The 23,237-nt window shown below is 34.5% G+C and overlaps 1 protein-coding gene across 19 annotated transcripts in view; it reads right to left on the bottom strand.

Annotated features, from left to right (window-relative positions):
- Zfand6 (zinc finger AN1-type containing 6) overlaps nucleotides 1–23,237 on the bottom strand; it is a 72,926-nt gene that overhangs the window by 9,853 nt on the left and 39,836 nt on the right. For 5 of the 19 annotated variants that reach the window (XM_076851238.2, XM_076851235.2, XM_076851233.2 and 2 more), the window contains 5 exons: nucleotides 16,689–16,766; nucleotides 13,710–13,830; nucleotides 5,853–6,023; nucleotides 5,342–5,450; nucleotides 4,037–4,137 (listed from right to left, as the gene is read on the bottom strand). In XM_076851238.2, the coding sequence (XP_076707353.2) occupies nucleotides 4,037–4,137; nucleotides 5,342–5,450; nucleotides 5,853–6,006 (364 nt within the window). In that variant the 5' untranslated portion in view covers nucleotides 6,007–6,023; nucleotides 13,710–13,830; nucleotides 16,689–16,766. Of the gene's footprint in view, nucleotides 1–4,036; nucleotides 4,138–5,341; nucleotides 5,451–5,852; nucleotides 6,024–13,709; nucleotides 13,831–16,688; nucleotides 16,767–23,237 lie in introns of those variants that run through there. The other 14 variants (XM_076851228.2, XM_076851247.2, XM_076851230.2 and 11 more) reach the window with 5 other exon arrangements.

Genomic DNA, 23,237 nt, shown 5'->3' with positions numbered 1-23,237 from the left:
TGATATGTTTTGGGTTATTCTGTATATGAGATATGGGCCTAATTCATTCTTTTGAATGTTCCATTATCATTTGTTGGAAAAAAAAATCTTTTCCCATTGAATGATCTTAGCACCATTATTGAAAACTCAATTGCCCATGAATATGGGTATTTCTGTACTTTCAATACTGTTCCAATGATCTATATAACTATCTCCATACAAGTATCACAGTTTCAATTACTGTACCTTAAATTTTGAAATTGGGAATTGTTAGTTCTCCAACTTTGGTTTTCTTTTTCAAGACTTGTTTTGGCTATTCTTACTCATTCTTCAAAATCAGAAGAAATCCCTGATTTTTAATCCATACAGCCTTTCCTAAATTAGTCTAATGGGATTATCTCCTCTGTTGTGAACTGATGATTTAACAAGTCATCTTTGTATGAAATCAGGAATTCTCAGATTTGGAAAGAGCCTGAAAATTCCAGTTCACCCTTCACTCAGTGTAGCATTTCCCTATGCCTTGACCTTAACTAATAATAGTTTTCCTAGAATGCCTCAGTGATTTATAGCTTAACACCTTAATATTACTTTATTCTACGGTTGGAAAGCTTTTAAATCCTTATTCTAAGTCTCCTTACAACTCCAAATTACTTGGATAATATATGAAGTTAAAATATCCTTTGCAATCTATAAAGCTCATTTTACCTTTGTTGCTTAATAAACTTTTAATATCCTATTACAGTGGACATGGCTATTACTCTCATTTAAAAATAATAAAAAACAAGGCTCAGAGAAGTTATCAAGATATGAAAACAGAACCTCTACTTCCAATTCCATTCTTTTTAGTTATGACCCAAGATCTGAGGGACTGAAAGGAAAATCAAAGTCAAACATACTGTTTAATAAGGCAGCCAATCAAATGTGGTAGTTCTGAGTATGTCAAAATGCTTTAAAGTATTTAAACAACAATAAAAGCTAGTTTTTGTGAACTAGAAATCTGACCTACATTCCTAAGTGACACCACCCGAGATACTGTTATTTTTTTAAATTAAAAGCATAATTAAATGACATACATGGTGCAAATGCTGAATTCTCATTTAAACTTGAGAAAAAAATCTTCGAAGCCAAAAAGCCAAAATGAAAGTAGTACCACCCACCTGGTGGCAGCATTTCCTAATTATAAGCAGAAAACTTGTAGAGAAAAAATGCTGTTTTGAAAACCCCAATAAAAAAATGTTAGGAAATTCTTGGGGCTGGGGTTATGGCTCAGTGGTAGAGCACTTGCCTCTTACGCGTGAAGCACTGGGTTCAATCCTCAGCACCACAAAAAAATAAATAAATAAGATAAAGATATTGTGTCCGTCTGCAACTAAAGAAATATTAAAAAAAAAATGTTAGGAAATTCTTGTTTAAGCACACAGCTGCTACTCATATATGTACTGCACTCCATTAGGGATGGTCTTCCTGTTTAAGTAAATTTCCCTTGTGGGAGACACATGGAGTGAAAAGAACAGATACCTGGGTAGCTTGCCAAAATGGCTGATCCTGTCCTGGGAACCGAGAGGGGACTGGATGTATCAACAACAACCCAACATATCCACATCACAGTCCAACAGGCATAACTGTCTAGTGGAAAGAATACTGGCCTAGTCGGGTGCCTGGGGTCCATTTTCATTCCAATGATCATTTGACTAAGTCAAAGAGACTTTTTATGTTTCTTTTCAGCTACCTAGTAAAATAGACGAAGAAACATTCTCTGAATTTGTTATCAAACAGGGAAATCATGCATATATGTGTGTGTATTGATACCTAGATATCTATTATTAGTTTTCAGCATATAAAATATATTTATCTCTTAAGCTCATTATTCTGATTTGTCTGTGTATTTGCTATGCTGAAATTATGAATGACTAACTTTTTTTAAAAAAGGCACTTAAAAGTTTAACTTAGCCTGATGTGGTGGTGCACACCTATAATCCCAGCTGCTTGAGAGGCAGAGGCAGGAGGATTGCAAATTAAAAGCCAGCTTCAGCAACTTAGACCCTAAGCAACTCAGTGAGACCCTCTTTCTAAATAAGATACAAGAAAAGCCTAGGGATGTGGCTCAGTGGTTAAGTGTCCTTGGGTTTAATCCATGGTCTCAAAAAACAAACAAACAAACAAAAAAAAAATGTTAAATACAACTTAAAAGTCCTTTAAATTATACATGAAGAAAACAAGCCTAAATTTTTAAAAGACTACAATTTCTTTTAATATGGCATCATGATCACCTTTGTACTCAGAGACAGCTGGAATAAACTATGTTTTCCATACACTAGAATGGTATAAAAGTACTTCATATATTATTAGTGCACCAACCTACAGTCTTTATTCTTTGTCAAACTGTATAGCAATTACTATTGCATCCTTAAGCTTTAAAATTTTTTTCAAAGCTAAAATTCTAAAATTGATTCTGTCATAGGATATAATAACATCTTCGTGATTAGTAACCTGTTTTCTTCCTTCTCAACTTCTCTCTCTATACCTCCAAATGAGCTCTCTCAAGTTTGAAATTTAATCATTTCCACCTCACTTCTTAAAATTTTCTCTAACCATACTAACTTTTTGGCTTCCCTGTCTAAAGAAACCATACCATTGCCATTACGATAAAACCAGGAGCTTTGAGACCCCCTTCTCTTATTATTTCTCTGATACAGTGAATAACTGAATCTTGACATTTTTCCTATTTCTGCTTTCAAAGTATCCCCCATCTCTGTCTTTCCTTCTTTAATAAATTACTTTTTTGGTGCTGGCGATTTAACCCAGGGGTACTTTACCACTGAGCTACATAATATCCTCAACCCTTTTTATTTTGTGACAGGGTTTCATTAAGTTGCTGAAGGCCTTGCTAAGTTACTGAAGCTGGCCTCAAAATTGTGATCCTCCTATCTCAGCCTCCTGAGCTGCTTGGATTACAGATGTGTGACATCACGCTTGGTTTAAATTTTTCTGTTTAACTAAAAAACAAAAATTTTTCACTTATGATTCATATTTATAAATTTATAATATACTAGGCAGATCAGACTACTTATGTTGGCATATACTATATTTGTTTGTTAGGCATGAAATAAAAACAAGGAGAATTAGCTAACTTATTTAAATTTAAAATTCAACAAACTTTAACAAATGTTGCCTGATATATCTGTCACTATTGTCCCAACACCATGCACAATGGACAGTCACCGGTCAAGGCATCTGTTCTCTTTAAATCATGCCACATAGACACACTGCTCATCTTTGGGTGCCTTTCCAGAGTATCCACCCTTGGCTAACACATTAGGAGAACATAAACAATTAAAAAGAGATTATTTAAAAGCCTCCTAAATGACCTCTCCTCTGTACTGTGTCTCCCTGTTAAAAAAGCCTTCATACAAACTTTCAAGTCTCCTCATATTACTCTTGAGTCATGTAATTGGGATATAAAGAGCATGGAAAGAACAAGAGGCACCACAGCTTGTGAATACAAGTAACTAAATGTGACTACTGCACTACTAAGTCACAGATGGGGAAAGAGGGGTGCCTGCCAACCAAGTAGAATAGTTTCTCAAATAATCTAAGTCAAAAACCAAAAGAATCAAATTCCTTTGCTTGGAGAAGAAATATTTTAAAAATTCAAATGGCCAAAATAATAAAAGAGAATAACACTTTTACATGGTCATTAACCTATATTTTTCAAACTAAACAAATTCTGAATCTTCTATTTATACTGATATAATTATATGTAAGTGAAATTCCCAACATTTCATTCAATTAATTACTTGAGAATATAGAATATTCTCTTTAAAAAAAAAAAAAACCCCAAAACTTTATTTAGCTGAGGATCAAACCCAGTGCCTCATTCACGCCAGGTAAGCACTCTACCACTGAGCTACAACCCCAGCCCTAAAATACTCTTCATAATGAAAGCATATAAATATTTTGAGGAATTTTTAATACATATGCTTAGGCTAGAGTTTGGCGTATAATACTCAAAGAGTTAATAAATGATAAACTACATGCTAGTAGTTTATATGCAAACCTTGCAGATCTTCTGTTTCCGGTACTGCTTTGTCCACAGATGTACTGTCCACTTGGGAAGATGCTACAGATTCTGATAAAAGTGACTGATTTGATACAGGGCTATAAAAGCAAAAATATTTTAAATTTTATTTTATTAATGGAAAAAATATATTTTTTTTGGTTTGTTTTGAGATGCGGTCTCACTATTGTACAGTCTGGTTTTAAACGCCTGGGCTCAAGCAATCCTCCCACCTCTGACTCCCAAGTGCTGGGACTACAGGTGTGTACCATCATATCCCAGCATTATTTCAGTTTTAAAAAATGATCTCCACACATGAATATTAACTAAAGTAACATAGTAAGTTAAAAGTCAACTTACCTAAGTAGATCCCTAAGAACACCAACACACTTGTTTATACCATAACCATAGAGCTTTGAAACAGGAGACTAATTTGGGTTAGAAGTTTGTGTTTTGGAAACAAAGCAATTCCATGTAAATGCACTACTAAAAAAAGTAGCAGATAAAGATGTGTTCACGGAATCCTAATGCAAAATTATAAATGATATTATGGCATAGCACAAGTGAATAACTATGAATTACAAAAAAGAAACAGCACAAATTTTACGTACTGATTCCTAACAGAATAAAACTGAAACTAGTATTTCTGTATGCAGGCTTTTAACTCTGACTTCAGACTTATATTTGTTTTGTAACATATTTTTCTTTATAAGTACCAAATAATACCCAATAATGGTATTAAAGAGAACCTGTGCTAAGACTTTTTTTTTTTTTTTTTTTGGAGTACCAGGGATTGAACCCAGGGGTGCTCTACCACTCTCCAGCCCTCTATTTATTTATTGACTTTTACTTATTTACTTAAAGACAGGGTTTCACTAGGTTTCCAAAGTTGGCCTCAAATTTGTGATCCTCCTGCCTCAGCCTCCAGAGTCACTGGGATTATAGGTGTGTGCCACCACAACCAGCCAACAAGAATATTTTTAAAATGCAAAGTATTAATACTTTCAGATTAAGACTATAATTTAAAGAATTGACTCAAAAGTCTTCAAAAGGACTTCAGGGGTGGATCAGGATATAGTATGAAGAAGAATAAAGGAAAAGATATTTGAAAAGGAAATCTAAGACTTAAAAGATCTCACTCCCAAGTGAAAACAATAAAAACCTTTTTCTAATTGTCAGATATAATTTTAGGACAGTTAATCCTCAAGCAACTTACATAGTTTCCTTAATAAAACTGATTAAAAATAGAATTTGTTCCTTATTTTTCATAAGTTTTTCAACTACAATTTGGAAAGTCCACCTTACCTTGGCTGCATAGATGAAGATGTGGAATCTAATGCTGACTGAGCTTCTGGGACACTGCCATCTGTGCACTGAACTGGTAAAGATTCAGACAGACTACTGACAGAAGTTGCTGTAACAGACCACAATTCATGTTAGTGGTTCTATACTATGTACAGCCCAATAACTGATCTTAAAAAAAAAAAAAAAAGTTCTCTTATATCTTATAGCCATATTCCTCCATTACTTTACTTTCCAAGTTAGCTATATTTACTTGAGTTATGCTTCTGTTTTCATAAGGTATGAAGAGTTTCTGTAGCACAGCAAATAAGACCTTGGAATGGCTTTACATTAGTTACAGAGTAAGGATACTCTTATTCCTGACTTTCCACCATGACTATTACAATGTGTAAAAGAAAAGTTACTGAGATAAATATGGTAATACAAGTACAATGTGACAGCGAAAATGGTCTTGGATACAACAGACTACCAAGTGTATTTTAATTATAATATGCTGAATTACAGAATTACTTACCAGGTGGGCTTATTCTACCATTACTACTATTCTGTCTTTGAAGATGTTCTTTATAGCATACTGAACACATGCCATTTGTACGAGGGTTTCCATAAAATCCGCAGCCAGTGGAACAAAGCATAGGCACTTGGCTGTGATTCGTTTCTTGAGCCATGTTCCTCTGTTGCACACCTGCAATTTATATAGAATAAAGAACTCAGACACAAGAATTCAGTCATAATTATCCTAATATGCTTTCTATACAATAAAGAACAAAACCCCACGTATGCACCCCTCCTTCCCAACCACTCTATACAATTGTCCCAAGACCTAGGGCAAAAGTTAATAGAATATAGAAACCAAACAGCACACTGAACTTTTATCTCCAATCAACTCTACATTAGGAGAGAGAACTGTGTTTGTTTTTATTTCCTTGATCACAGATCATTTATTTCTACATCAGCAACTCTGGCACAGACTTGTACTTTTCTTTTTTTTTAATCTGTGAGAGACCTGTTTGAAGACCTATCTGAAGTTAAGAAAAACTCTTTAAATATAGTTCAGTTGGACTCTTTTAGTAATGAAAAAAATACATCGTAAGTTTTGCTATATGTTACACTATTTAATCTCTAAACATTTAAACTTTGGATCAAAATTCACTTGTTAATTTATACACTTTATTCTGTTTAGAAAGCATTTAACATAATATCAATTCTGGTGAAGAAATGGAGAATAGGGCAGAATGCTCATGAAATCAGAAATAGGTTCAATTATTTTGGAAAGCATGTTGCAATTCACCTCATGAGTCCTATAAAAGACAAATGTTGCTCTCAATCATTCTCCTTTAACGATCAATTCTATAGAATAACTAGAGTATAATCAGAAAAAGAATAAAGAATGATATACAAGGCATTTGCTTCACAGGATATTCACAATATTGATAAACTGAAAATAACCTAAATGCTCAACATTAGAATGGATTTTTAAAAAGCATGATACATATTAGTGAGAAATTATACAGTCATTAATATTTTAGAATATTTTCTGATGGAAAATGTTGGAAATGAATGAAAAGCTACAATATGAAATATATATACAATTGAGCAAGGTGCACAGCTATAATCCCAGTGACTCAGGAGGCTGACGCAGGAGGATCACAAGTTTGAGACAGCCTCAGCAACTTTGCAAGACTTGGTCTCAAAATAAAAAATAAAAAGGGCTGGGGGTGTGGCTCAGGGGTTGAGTGCCCCTGGGTTAAATCCCCAGTAACCCTCCCCACAAAAATAAACATATATATATATGTTTCCAATTAGCATGAAAGGAACCTCAATCAATCATCAAAACAGGTAGTAAGAACATATCCACAGATGGCAAAACTAATGACTTTTTTTCCCCGATTAATACCTTTTCTGTACTTTCATGATTCCCGAAAATGAAGATATTATTTGCCTAATTTTTAAGTATTTAAAATTTTAAAAACTAAAATTAAAGTTAATGTGACAGAGGCATCAGTGAAGTGATGCTGTGACTCAGGAAATATTTGGGAACCACATGAAGGCAACAATCAATTATAGCAGATGGAAGAACCCCATGTGCTATTTCTCCCATACAGCAATTGGTTCTTTGGCATGAATAACATGACAGACGGTAATAACAAGCTCTTCCTTATTAAAAAACAACCACCCTCTAAATGAAGGTTACTCCAAAATGGGTGTACGTATATAGCAGAGAGTATTATGTTCAAAGATCATGAAGAATGAGAAAAACCAAAGGAGGAAAATGTTTTGCAACTGAAATTTTCTTGAATTGATAAACTCTTAAGGAAAGAATTCACAATTCACTGTTATCAGGTTTACCTTTATCCTAAATTGTTTGAAAATACAGCTGATGGGTAATGGGTATTTAATGCAAATTTCAGAACCAAGAACAATAAAAGCATTTGACTGGATTACAAAAGGAAAAAATGATAAGCTTAATATGTGCCTTTAAAAAGAAATGTCCTAAAACTGTTTAGTATTTAGATCTTTAGAGTAGGAATATAATTTGAGATTTTTAAAATTTTTTTTAGTTGTCAATGTATATTTTATTTATATGTGGTGATAAGAACCCAGGGCCTCACACATGCTAGGCAAGCACTCTATCACTGAGCTACAACTCCAGCCCTAATTTGCAATTTTGACAAGCACCTTTCTTACTCCATGAATAAGTCATTTTAGAATTCATACAATCTTTTTATACATATGCTACTTCAGATTCCTCCCTATCCTGCACCCCTATAAATAACTATCAAATTAAAAGATAATGATGGTGGTATAAAAAAGCTAATGTCTAATATTTTAATTTTTTTTTGGTCCATATTCCTAAAAGATATTGGTCTATAGCTTTCTTTTACTTTTTTTTTTTTTGATTGTAGATGGACATAATACCTGTACTTTATTTATGCATTTTTATGTGGTATTGAGGATTGAGCCCAGTGCCTCACATATTAGGCAAGTGCTCTACCACTGAGCCACAACCATAGCCCCTATAGCTTTCTTTTTTATAATGTTTACCTAGTTGTGTTATCAGGATAACTGGGTAATTATGAAGCAAATAATAAGTGATGGAGCTGGGTTTCAATCCAGGTAGTCTGGATACACCAAAGTCCACATTCAAAGTGTGGTTAACAACCGATTACAAAGTTCAAAACTTTTCAGAATAACAAGTTGTCTTTCTCACCATACTGACATGTGCACTAGTGGTATAAAAGCAAGGTGGATAAAACAGCTGGAGCCTTCCTTATCAACGAGCCCAAACAAGTCAGTGGCATCAAACTGTACTAGTAGTCTTCTTTACCACTACACTCAACAGTAAAAAGTATTAATTTTAAACAGGGACAGTGGTGATTGCCTGTAATCCCAATTACTTGGAAGGATGAAGCAGGATTATTCCAAGTTTGACGCCAACCTCAGCAATTTAGCAAAATTCTGTCTCAAAAAATAAAAAAATAAAAAAGACAGGGGATGTAGCTCTGTGTTACAGTGCCCGAGTTCAATCCTCAGTACTGATACAAAAATATATATAATAATTTCTTTAAATCTTGTCTTGAACACATGAGTCTTGTTAATATTTTGTGTAGCTAACTGGGATGCACACATGAACCACTACTGCTGAACAGAGAAATACGACTGAAGAAAAAAACACTTGTGCAACTCTTTATATTGTGAGCTGGCTGAATTACCTTTTCACATGGAAATAATGTTAAACTAGTTATTTGGACTGCAGTATATGGAGATATTCTTGAAAACAAATGAAGTGCACCTGTCAAAACTGATAATATTCACTTTCAAGGACAGTATTCAAGCATTCAAATGAAAAAAGGCTAGACAAGTCTTTAACATTTTGAATGTTTCTGGTGATATTGGTGGTGATATTAATGAAATGCAACTAGTCAATATTAAATCAATATATGCAAGATCTGCATAAGTCAGTAAAGTAGTATTTTCAAAGTATCCAATGTGTGATGGTACAAAAATCCATTTGAAGTCAAGGATAGGTCAAAAAGGTTTTATGTGGTTTCAGATTCCACAATGCAACTATTCTTTACAAAACTAGCAGCTGTCAAGTTTTAGTGTAGTATCAAACAACTACCTCTATTATATGAAAAACTTTTTCCTTTTCCAACTACATATGAGACCAGATTTGCCTTATAATACTGTACCAGATTGAATTAAAGGTAACTATGAGAATCTTGCTATTAAGCCAGACCTTAAAGAGAGTTGCTAAAATGTGTTAGTAATGCCATTCTTATCACTAAAAAGTGTGTGTATTTTGGGGATGGGGACATTTTCCATTAATTTTTAAAAAGTAAAGAAGTATTTAAAATTTTTCTCCATTTAATTTATAACCTGATGGATAACACTAGATACACTCCTCATAAACAATCTCTTTAGGGTATTATTCACTAATTTTAGAGAACGAAAGATCCTGAAACCAAAAATTTTGAGAATTAATTGCTGCAAAAAAATGTGCATTTTCAATATAGGCAGTAGCACCTCCAAGAGGCAAACACTAATTTTTTGAGGAAAGGAGGCACACCAAAAAATATCCCTTCCTCTTTATATATAAAACATAGACATATACACTATATATAAATAGATACACAGTATTATCTTTGGATTGAAAATTTTATGGAGGTGTAGGGGCAAGTTTTTAAGGGGAAAAAAAGTCTAAAAGGGCTCCTTGAGGGGATGGGCAATAGATAAATACTCTACTTCTATATAAACCACAAGTAAACATTAGATAAAAAGTACAATAAGATAGGGCTGGGGTTGTGGCTCAGCAGTAGAATACTCGTCTAGCATGTACCAGGCCCTGGGTTTGATCCTCAGCACTACATAAAAATAAATAAATAAAATAAAGGTATTGTGTCTAACTACAACTAAAAAATAAATATTTTTTAAAAAAGTAAAATAAGATAAAAAGTACAATAAGACCATCAAAAAGCTTTTCTACCATAATACTTGCTTTGTAAGAATGAAATTCAAAACCATGTAACTCTAGTAATTTTCCCAAGCCAAAATGCCCTGCATAGCAACAAATTAACAATGATTATAACTCAAAAGGCACAAAGGATTTCATGAAAAAAAAAATAAAAATAAAAACTCAAACTAACCTGTTTATTCATCATTTAGGACAAAAAACCAGTACCTTTTAAGAAGATTCTGAAAGATCCAAAGCCATAAAAGGGTGACTTAGTTTATCTGAATGTATAACGGTATGGATAGAATAGCTATGGAGAAAATGGAAATCCTGACGGCCCTTGGTGGTGTAACTTTTTGGTAAGTAAACAACTTGCAGAACACACGAGTTGGCATTCAAATGATCAGAGAGAAAAAGGAGAAGGCAGAACAATTCCATAACTGCTGCAGTGGGATTCTAAAGCTGCAAATCTAAGGAGACAGAGTGCAAATGCTCTACTAGAAGAAAATGGATCAGCATGGCATAATTTTTAAAAATTCTGTGAATGGATGTGAATTCATAAAATGAGTTCAGATACTTTATTACATTCATAATTAAATTCATAACTCATTACTCCCTCTAACAACCTAGAAACACTCAAAGTAGTTATTCAGAGTTTACTATGGGGCAGAAACTGTTTTTATTTTAATCCTCTCAAGAACACTCCATGTTGGTGCTATTGATATCCTTTCCTTTTTCTCCCTCCCTCCAATAAGTACTGGGAATTAAACAAAGAAACCTTCTACCATCTAGTGACATCCTTCAGACCTTTTAGTGTTATTTTTTGAGTAAGGATCTCTCCAAATTGCCCAGGCTGTCCTCAAGTTTTTGCTCCTCCAGTCTCAGCCTACTTAGTAGCTGGAATTACAGGCCTGAGCACCATTTTAAAATGAGAAAAATGATACTCCAAAAGTCTTAATTTTCCCAAAATCACACATCTAGCAAGTAGCTACGTCCGTATCTTTTTACTGAACTTAAAAATGAGAAAATGACTGTCCATATCTCTAAAAAATCTACAATTCTTTGAGCATTCATGAAGTCTTATTTTTTAAAATTTATTTATTTAACCTTAAGACATTATACAGCTTTTATTAGCTGTAACCACTCCCCTTCACCACCCCAGTATTGGAGATTGAATCCAGGGGCACTCTAATCACTGAGCAACACCCCCAGCCTTTTTTATTTTTTTGAGATGGCTTCTCCCTAAGTGGCCTGGGCTGGCCTTGAATCACTGGGTTAGAAGTGTACACCACCCACACTTGAGTGGCTGTAACCATTCAAGAAAAATTGTTTTTGCTTTACATCTTTTTACCAAAGAAGTTCTTATCAGTATGAAAAATTCAAAATTAAATATTTTAAGACTGCTAAGAAAATTTATTACCAACTTAAAATTCTGATAAAAGAATAGCAATGAATGAATACAAATAAATAAACTCAATTATAATGGCAACATGTCAATTAAATTTATTTCCCTTTGCTCCATTTCCTAGTGTTCAGTCATCAAGTTCTAGTAATTTTTATGCTCTTTCCCATTCCAACTCTTAAGTCTTCTCACTTTACACCTACAAGATTTTTGTTTGTTGTTGTTTTTTGTTTGCTTGTTTTGTGCTGAAGATGGAACCCAGAGGCTGTATGTATAACTCCTATGTTATTTTACTTATTTTTTCCCTTTGTTTTACTATCCTTTCTCCCAATCCACTTATTTAACCTTCTCCTGGAATGGCCAGTTCTCATCATACTACTTCTGTTATTTTATAATGATTGCCCCCAGGAGTAGTAGTCAATATATCAAACATGCTCTCCATAATTTACCCCAACCAGCCAAATTTCCCTGGAAAGTACACTGTGTGAAAAGGGAATGGCCTGGGAGTCATGCTGGCAATAGTTTGAATTCCAGCTTTGCTGTTTTATTACCTTGGACAGGTTACTAAAATTCTCTAGCCTCAAATCCCCAAGAGGGCACTTAAATTATTTATGTGACCAGATTAAAGAATGCATACAGAAAGCATCAACGTAGTGCCTAGCACATAGAAGAAGTTCAATAATAGCTCTTATTCTGCTCTGCCTGAAAGTAGAGGATGTTTGGTTCTCACCCAACTCATGCTCATTCTTAGAAACAAGTTTTTACCCGGGTGCAGTGGTGCACGCAGCTGCTCGTGAGGCTGAGGCAGGAGGATTGATTGCGAGTTCAAAGCCAGCCTCAGCAACAGTGAGGCGCTAAGCAATTCAGTGAGACCCTGTCTCTAAGTAAAATACAAAATAGGGCTGGGGTTGTGGCTCAATGGTCAAGTGCCCCTGAGTTCAATCCCCAGTACCTACCCCAGGCCCCAAAAAAGAAACAAGTTTTTAACTCATATGGCTCCTTTCTTAGTAAATGCTGTCCATTTTGCTCTCTGCCTATAAACAATCCTATTTCAGGAAATCAGCTCTATCTTCCTAAAGAACTCACCTGAACCACCGCTTGGGGTACTAAGTATACAACTCACCAGGTAAACTGTTAGGTCTCTTCTTCAAATCCCATTTATGCCTAACATGAATCCTACAAAATATTTTACTAATCATACTTCATTATTGTTAAAAGTTTTCATGTTAAGCAAAAAATGATTAGTTTCCATTGAAAAGGAGAGGAAAACATCATGAAAAATCGTTTTACTCTGCAGTATTCGTAACTTCTATACTGAAACTGCTATTCAGTAAGAATGACTAACAGCCTAAGGCAATTATAAAATGCATGCATTTTTTAAAAATTATTTTTCAGTTGTAGTTGGACGCAATACCTTTGTTTTATTTATTTATTATTATGTGGTGCTAAGGATCAAACCCAGGGCCTTGCACGTGGCTAGGCAAGCGCTCTATTGATGAGCCACAACCCCAGCCCTGACATGCATATTTTTTTCATTTCATTGCTTTCTCCTCCTGTAGGAAACATAATTTACAATGATGAATTAGTCCAGAGAAACTGTGAACTGGCCAACTTGGATTAAATCTAGCTCAGTCATGTTTTGTTGGTCAGCACATAATAAATTTTTTAAAAATTGTTATTGAAAAATAAACTCTGAATCACTACTGGAAGAGGTAAGAAAAGCCTCTCCTACCCTCTGCATTTATTTAATCACAGAAAATTAACCACTTAAATTGGATAATTCTCTGTAATTGTAGCAAATGGAGATCCCAGAGGGAGCAATTTATGGTACATCCTTCTATAATTTTTATGTTTGGGGTTAAGGGGGCGCCAAGAACATACACATATTGCCCATATAATAGTTTGAGATAAACAAACTATTTATCAGAGATAATAAAAAATCTAGGAAAGTTCATAAAGTAAATAGATAATAAAATACATCTTGATATAAAACACTTGGGAGAAATGCTACTCACTCTGTTATAAGAATAGGGACTTTGGATTAGGATTCTTACTGTACTGAGGATGCTTTGTAGTTCTCTCGTATAGCAGTCCCCAGTTCCCTATGTCAGATTTTCTTTCCTGCTGTTGCTTGGGCTGAAAGACAAAAAGGCGCGAGTCTGGCTAACATGAGGACAATATCTATGGGGATACTACATATTCTTTCCTAGCAAATAATTAATGCATCATTTCCAACATATTAGGTCACATAATAAGAAACCCTAAAGTTAATTCCAGTAAGTACCAATTTCACTTTCCTATTGGCAGATACCACATATACACATTTTGTGTCTGACTTCTCTCAAATTATTCATGAGATTCAACCATTCTGTTTTTTTCTAATAGTAATTTATTCATTCTTATTGTTATACAGCACATTCTACTGTACAAAGAAACCACAATCTATTCTAGTGCTAATGGGAATTTTGGAAATTTCTAGTTCATATTTCAATTGTGAATGTTATTTTATGTATCTTCTGGCTGAAAAAATACACAATTTGGTTCGGTACACATCTAGCAGTAAAAACACTGGGTCATACACTATATGGATATTATTAATTCATTCCAAAGTGGTTACACAAATTTGTACTCTCCTAGCAACGAATAAGCATTCAGGTTCTTCCACATCTCACCAGTATTTAGCATTATCTGCTATTTTGGGCTGAATGGTGGCCTTAAAGACATGTCCATGTCCTAATTCCTGGAACCTGTAAGTACTTCTTCATAAAGTAAAAGATGTTATTTAGAATTTGGAGAAGAGGATTTATCTGGATTATCCAGGTGAGCTCTAAGTGGAATTACATGTATCTTTTGAATAAAGAGCCAAAGAAGAGGGAGTGGTTTAAGATAGACACACAGTAACACTTGATACTGACTTCTAGGTTCCAGAATCAAGGGAGACATTTCTTTGAATTAGCCATCCAGTTTATATTAATGTTACAAAAGCCCTAAGAAATAAACATATCTGCCTTTTTATTTTAAATATTCTTGTGGCTAAACAGTGATATATCAATGTAGTCTTACTGATATTCCCTGCCATTAAGTCTAATACAGCTAGCACATTTGTATATGTTTATTAGCCATTTTGGTGTTCTGTATCCTCTTTTGTTAAGTGCCTGAAGTTTTCTGGGCTAGGGATGTGGCCCAGTGGTAGAATACTTGCCTGGAATGCATGAGGCCCTGGGTTCTATCCCCAGCACCAAAAAAAAAAAAAAAAAGATTTTTATGCAAGTTTTTTGTTGTATTGTTTCCCTTTTGCTCCTTATGTCTTCCACTTCTGGTGTCTTAGGTCAAAGTAATCTAATTTAGATTTTGTTAACAAATGTTCTTTTTTTTTTAATGGTGCTTTTAGATGTTATTTTAAATAAATGTTTGCCTACTCCAAGGTCATAAAGACATTCTATATTTTCTTCTCAATTTTTAAATTTTATCTTTCATATTTAGATACATAATCTATCAGGTTTTTGTTTTTGGTATGAAACAAAACAGGTGTTTAAGATTCATTGTTTTCCCCATAGGATATGTAATTGACCAAAAAATATTTACTGAAAAGATCATCCTTTTTCTATTACAACCCATTCTCATCTTTTTCCATCCCCAGGTATCACACATGAATGGCTCTTTTCCTTGGTTCTCAGTTTTGTTTAACTGATCAATTTGTCTATCCTGTTTTAAATTACTAGAGTTTTAAAAATATCCTTAGGAATATTAGAATTAATTACTAAGAATCAAACTGTCTGCTAAGGATATCTAGTACAAGATTCAGATATCTGGTATTGTTCTTACTCATGATTTCATTGGTTATTCTTATTCTTGGCTCTTTGTACTTCCACACAAATTTTAGATTAAGTTCATCTTGGGAGCAAGGGGGGTGGGGAGGACGGGCAGGCTGTAACAGGGATTCAACCCAGTGGTGCTCTACCACAGAGCCACATCCCCAGCCCTTTTTATTTTGAGAAAAGTGTCTTGTTAAGTTGCCCAGACTCAAACTCTGTGATCCTTTTGCCTCCGTCTTCTGAATGTCTGGAATCACTGGGATTATAGGCAGGTACCACCACACCCCACTAGTTTACTAAATTTTACTTAAAAAACAACTTAATACGTTAATTTAGATTTCTACTGAATTTAATCAGGGAAAAGAAGAAGAGGAAGGAAGAAAGATAAAGGGAGAGGAAAGGAAGAGATTAAGCATCTTTAAAAACATTTAACAAAATGTTTGTTTTAAACTTAAACTTAGTTGCTTCCAGGCACTAATCTGTTATGCAGCAAGTGATGACTAATATAGTTACTGGTATATTTCTCTGCTTCTGTGCTTGCCTTCCAATAGTCTATTTTCAATGGAGCAGCCAGTGATTCGGAGTAAAATATAAACCAAATCACATTGGTTGCTTATTCAAAATCCTCCAATGGTTTCCAAACTCACATAGGGTAAAAGCAACTCTTAACCATGACTAAAGGGATCCTCACAATCTGCAGCACCCCTCCCGCTTTTAGTTGTCTCTATTAAACACATGCCAAGTATGTTCCTATCTCAAGACATTTGTACTTGATTCCTTCTATTCTCCAAAATTTTTATGACTAAACTCTCTCCATTCCCCTTAAGTCTTTGCTCATCACCTTTTCAGGTAGACCTTCTCTCAATACCCTACTTAAAATTACCCCCACTGTACTTAGCCTTCTCAGTATTACTATTCTTTAATGCCTTTATCTTAATTTACTATTAAACTTATTCTGTCTTCCCTCTAAAACATTACCTTCATAATGAAAGGGGTTTTTGACAATTTTGTTCACTGGTGCTTAAAATAAGGCTTGGCAAATGTCAGGCACTTAATATTTGTTGAATGCATGACTGAAACTGCTCTGTCACCTTGCCAGCACACTGCCACTAACAGGCAAGAAACTAAAAGAATCATTTTAAAGAAATGGAATTTGGCTGGGCATGGTAGTGCATTTACCTTTAATCCTGGCTACTTGGGAGGCTGAGGCAGGAGGATCACAAGTTTGAGGCCATCCTTGGCAACTTAAGTGTGACCCTGTCTCAAAACAAAAAAAATGAAAAGGGCTAGGGATATAGCTCATTGGTAAAGTGCCTCTGAGTTTGATCCCCAGTACCACAAAAATAAAATTAAAGAAACTGGATTTGCTATTAAGAGAGTAGACCCTGCTAGTAGGATCTGTTGGAATAACATATGGTTATACAGTTTGTACACTGGACAAAGATGCCTAGCCCCATGCTCTAAGCTTTTGAGCATTTTTTCCAATTGAATTCATTTAGAAATGGGTTCATTTAGCAATCTGCCTAATTTAGCATATAACAAAAAGTAATTTTTTTTTTTTTTTTTTTTTTTTTTTTTTTGGTGGTGCTGGGGATTAAACCCAGGGCCTTGTGCATGCGAGGTAAGCACTCTACCAACTGAACTATGTCCCCAGCCCTCAAAGAGTAATTTTATGAGTGAAATTTAAGTTGTAAGTCAATTTTATGTTCTCAAAACTGCCCTTGGTTCTGTATTGCTTACCTTGAAGAATAAGACATAGTTTTTACCTACACAAGGCCACTTAATATCTTTTGCAAAAAAGGATGGAAACCCACTCAAAATTTCCCACTGGCTTCCATATCCATGGACATTCATTAAAATTTCTTCTCAAAAACACCAAACACAACTCAACTCAACATAAGATCTGTAATACATAAGATTATACACATAACCTTCTCTTTAATTTCTTCTTCTTTGACCTTAAAGCTTGTAAGCCACATAACCATGGCTTTCATGCAGCCGTTCAACAATGCTTCACCTCCTTGTCCTAACCATTCTAAGGAATCTTTCTTCTACCCTTTAAGGCAAATCTCCTACTTGGTTTCCAACATTTGTAAATGATTCTCTCTCTCACGATTTTTTAGTTCAATACTGTCATTCTCCAAATTTAAATCTCTTCTTGCTCCCTTGAAATTCAGTAAAAACTTTCAACAGAAATAATTGACTTAACTTATTTACAGGGCTGGGAATGTGGCTCAGTGGTAAAGTGCTTGCCTAGGATACAGGAGGCTCAGTTCAATCCCCAACACGTAACAACAACAATAAAACACAATATTTACATAGTGCCTTGTGTACCAAGCCCTATTCTAAAAGCACTTTATAAATATCAGTTTCTTCATAATAATCCTATGATGTTAATATTATCACCATCTTTATTTCAAAAACAAGAAAATTCAGGTCGAGTAGTTGAGGAAACTGTTCAAGGTCATTCAGCTAGTAAATGATAGAGCTGGGATTTAACAGGAGCAGTCTGGCTGGAGTGTACCCTCTAAGTCAACTCCAGAGGTCTCTCTGGACCCCCCAGGGATTCTTAAGATCCTTTCAGAGATCCAGGAGGTCACAGTGTTTTTCATAATAGCAAGAACTTTATCTTTTTCATTTTGTTGGTATTTATGCTAAAACAAGAGGGTAAAAAAAAAAAAGAGTTGGAACCTTAGCATGGATGAAGGCAGAGCACTAAACTATACTAGTAGTCATTATATTCTTTATTACCATACCCTCACAGAAAGTTTCATACAGGCATATTCTTGATGAAACAAAATTATTAATTTTTTAAAATCCTGATACAGATAACACTCTGCTTTACCTCTTTGATCTACTCTGGGATCTTGGTACCCCAGAGTAAAAAAAAACCCTTCCTCATTCTAGTTTCCCATCTATGTACCACAAATTGAAGTCTACCTTTGTACAGACTCTAGGCTCACAGCTACTAAATCATTCTCCCATTTCAGAGAAAAAGCCTAGTGAGGAAATAAATAGTTGTTTACTTCTCAATAAGTAACTATCAGTTACTTATAATAATAAATGTCATCTTTTGTGAATTGAAATATGACTAATGAATAAATAAGAAGTCTGTTAAGGCCAGAGAGACTATAATATAAAACAAAAACACCAAATTTAACACAAAAAAACAATTATCTAGTTTGAAAGAGTTGTAACTGCAGCATTCTAGATTAGGTCTGTAAATTTTTCCTTTCCTAAAGCACCAAACAGTAAGTATTTTAGATTTTGTGGGCCGTACTGGCTCTGTTACAATTGCTCAAATCCACCTTGGTAGTGAAAAAGAAGCCAGACAATTGTGGAGAAATGGATGTAGCTGTGTTCCAATAAAACTTCTATTTACAATAAAATGTAACTGAAAAGATTTGGTTAGCAGACCACAGGTTTTGGCAATTCCTCCTCTATGATCAGTGCCAGGCATGTAGAAGGTACTCAAACACTGGGCGAATAAACGAAAGATTTCAAAATTAGTTTGGTTAAAAATATCAGGAAAAACAACAAAATTCCATGGCTGTTAGCCAGTTTTACTGTCTTTTATTACAGAGCTCTTTGTTCAAGGATGTCTCAATAGACTTCTTTGTGATGTCTACTGCTCTGCAAGGCACTATAAAAGAAGTTTATGACACATAGTTCTGCTCTCTAGGATCAATGTAGGGGCCTGGGAATGTAGCACAGTGGTAGAGTATATGCGTGCTCAGCATGTGCCAGGCTCTTGATTCAATCCCTAGCTCAAAAAAAAAAAAGGATCAATGTAGGTACTAGAACAGAAATTAATGTCTGATTTCATGTACCTGTACAGGTAACTATGTAATTCCAAAATCACAAATAACAAAAATATAAAATGCTAAACTGCTAAGAAACACCAAATTACAAAGTTTGAAATACAGCACTCTAACTTCATAGCAATATTTTTGAAAGGACTTCAAAATGACTGCAAGATATTCCAGAACTTGACTTCTCTTTTATTAGTTAAAATATAATACTTTGGGAAATGGATAATAAACATCTTGAAAAGAGGCATAAGTGTAAGTCATTACAAAACAACTTTCATACACATAGGGTCAACTTGATATATGGCACAGTGAAAAAAATAAAGGACTAAAAGTTGGTTTCAATTCTATCACTTACTATAAATAAATGGTCAGCCTCAAGTTTCTCATATGAGGATAGGTGTGATACCTGCCTTTTCTAATTCATAGGAATTTGAGTAAGATCAAGTGGGGGCAGTATTGGCAGAAAACACATTATGACAAATAGCAATACGAAGTTTAGTATAGATTTAGGTGGCTGAAAAGTCAAACATATGCAGTTTATAATTAGAGAGAAAGTAGCAAACTGTCAAGTATTTACTAATAGTTGCAATCATAAATCCAAGATTCCTTATTTACCCATTGCTCATCAAGGGCAGGTACATAAAAAGCCTCTTTACCACAAAGATAGTTATCACTTATTAGGAGTTTTCTGAAAACGTCTCACTTTCATCTGAGATGATACCACTTTCTTGATGAAGTATGAGGGAATGATTACTAACATCCTCTTCTCAAAAGTTTATAAAATGATACATCAATTACTCTGAACAACTGCCAGCAAAAATTTTTCTAAATGCTCATACTCAGCATTTATAATTGTAAAAGGATGAAAGCAAGTACAGCTATACACTATATAATGATTTTTGGTCAATGACCAACTCCAAGTATAACGGGTGGTTGCATAAAATTTTATCACCTGTTGAAGTCTTAGCCATCTTAGTTTGTGTGAGTACATTTTGCTCATGACGAATGGTGAAAGTGTCAAAAACTCATTTCTCAGAACATATCCCAGTCGTTAGGTGACATGTAAATATAGTCTGAGGAGAATTCTGTGTGCTTGGAATATAGTATGGTTAAGAAATGATCCTAGAAACGGAATAAAGCCACATCATGAAAGTTCAGTATCCATGATAAGGATTCTACATTTAAACCTGCAGGCAAGAGGAAATCCCATCACCTAAAACAGGAAGAAGAGCTCAACAAGTGCCTCTACAACATACTATCATTTTTATATACCTCATATTGTTCTGCAAAGAATTCAAAGTGACTTTAAAATGCATGCTGCATGACAACATCAAAAGTCAGTAAAAATGGTCAATCCAAGGGAAAATGGTTAAAAAAAGGTATTAGAAATATTGTCAATAAGCAAAATGTAATATGCCCATAGGGGCCTATTTGATAATTAGAAGCTATTCAGCTGACATTATTCCTCTTAGCATCTAACACAAAGACAGATATGACTGGTTAGAAGGCACAATATTCTAAGAACAACAAAATCAATTATTTAGGAGGAATACAATTAAATCTTGACCTAAGTAGCAGAACAACACTTCACCTAAGAGTTCATTGGTAGAATACAATATGGATATGGTCTACAATATCTGTAAGGTAAAATATGAATTTCTAGTGTTGTTTCTGGTACCACTTTTCCATATAAACCAACAGTATCATGGCCAACTTCAGGTAACACTTTACAAGGAGCAAGACTTACAAATAAAATCTTAAAGCATCTAAGGATATGCACACACTTACATACATCATTTAGGCAAATCCTTCATAAAGGAGGGGAGAAACTGGGTAAACTGGGCCACAAATCTCTGCTTCAAGTAATACATTCGTTTTTAGTATTTTCACAAACCAGCTTTCCACAAGAGATTTAATTTGAAACAAGTTCAAAATTCAAACTCTATTGTAAGTCCTTGATTAAGAGCAAATCCATGCCGGGTGCAGTGGTGCACACCTGTAATCCCAGTGGCTCAGGAGACTGAGACAGGAGGATTGAGTTCAAAGCCAGCCTTAGCAATGGCAAGGTGTTAAGCAACTCAGTGAGACCCTGTCTGTAAATAAAATACAAAACAGGGCTGGGGATTTGGCTCAGTGGTCAAGTGTTCCTGAGTTCAATCACCAGTCCCCCCAACCCCTGAAATCCCCACAGAAAGAGCACACCAGTAACAATTAACAGTAAGCCAGTCTTAAAGTAGAGTCCATATATTTTCATGAACCTTTTAGAATACAACAAGGTCACTAGAGGTCAGTGACTAAAGCAGCCACCCCACCTCTGAATTGAGATACTCTTGAGTACCCAAAGGTCACTAATTTATCTCACTAAATTCTTCAAACTTTTCCCCCTAAATTAAAAAATAGGATCAGGATACTACACAATTATATTAGTAAGCACTCATTGAAAATGTCAATTCATCATTATTATTATAAACTAATCCCTTATCAAATCTATAGGAGAGTGGTCATATTCTCTCTCTCTCTCTCTCTCTCTCTCTCTCTCTCTCTCTCTTACACACACACACACACACACACACACACCCCTCTTTTTAACAACTTAAGAAGTTAAAATTACTCATTGCCTCCTTGCTAACATTCCCTTCTAATACAATCCATTAGAAGTTTGTAAGTGTTGATGCTTACTCAAGTTTACAACAACCCTATTTGCTCTTGATGTTCTTTTGGAACCAGAGATAATCCCTCTAGAAAAGTTAATTAGACCTAGTGAATACCTGCCCCAATGAAGCACCTACAATCAGGGACTGCAGCAGGGAAAAGACAGAATTCCACTCTTTTAATAACTCTTTTTAATAACTTCCCCTTTTTCTTTCTTCAGTTAAAATGGATTTCTGTTCCCATGTGTTCTGGTTCCTGATTAAAATCTAGTAAACAGCAATTTCTTCGAGAACATAAGACCATGTTTCTACTCTTGGTAACTTCCTTAATATGTACAAAGTTCTAAACATAAAGTGAATTATCATGGTGAAATTTACTATTTTTAGCCCTTAATGGGATCATTCAAAACAGGTAAGATTCTCTTACAATTACAACCTCTAACTGAAATTTCAACATTCTAGAAAGATTCTAATACATCACACAAAACATGACCAACTTTCAAAGGTACTTCTAGATTAGAAAGAACTCTGACATCTAAATATTACAATTTTTATTTTCATAAAGCACACAAACTGCTCACTTTAATACAAAAAGCAGTCACTGACAGATATCAATACATGCAATATATCTGTTAATAATACTTAACTTAAAATAACTTTAACTACATTACAATGAATTTTACAAACTGCCTAAAAATCACCTTATTAAAACCCAGAGAAAATAGACCTTTCTCCAAAATTCCTGAAGAAAGTACTTTTGAGTTAGAGCCAATACAAGAGTCCATTTTTCATGTTCCAGACAACAGAAACATCATGCTTAATGTATATACTTTATCTAGTGTCCAACACAGTAGCCATTTAGCCACCCATGGCTAGGGAGGATGTGAAATAGGACTAATGCATGTATCAAATAGAGAACAGGAGTGCAGAGGAGTAAAATTTCTACTGTGCTGAGGAAGTTTCTCAAGATGCTTTAATTGAGAATACCCTACTTTGTGATTTCCAGATTCTTAATCCTGAAGCCTTAATTATAATCTGTTGCTTCGAGGACTTATAAAATGCAATCTAGTATTCTCCTCCTCTTAAAAGAAAATAGGTTTAACAATATTAATCATAATTTGTGAGTGTTGATGCTTACAAATTTACAACAACCCTATCAGGTAGTAAATTATTACTGTATTTATTTTACAGATGAGAAAACTGAGGCATAGTAAGTTTTACATGATTTGCTCAATATCATCTGGCTGTTAAAAGGAACACCTAGG

This window comes from Callospermophilus lateralis, chromosome 3 (genome assembly GCF_048772815.1).
Source record: "Callospermophilus lateralis isolate mCalLat2 chromosome 3, mCalLat2.hap1, whole genome shotgun sequence".
NCBI lineage: Eukaryota > Metazoa > Chordata > Mammalia > Rodentia > Sciuridae > Callospermophilus > Callospermophilus lateralis.
Note: the sequence above shows the minus strand (reverse complement) of the source record. Positions and strands in the feature narration are given on the sequence as shown.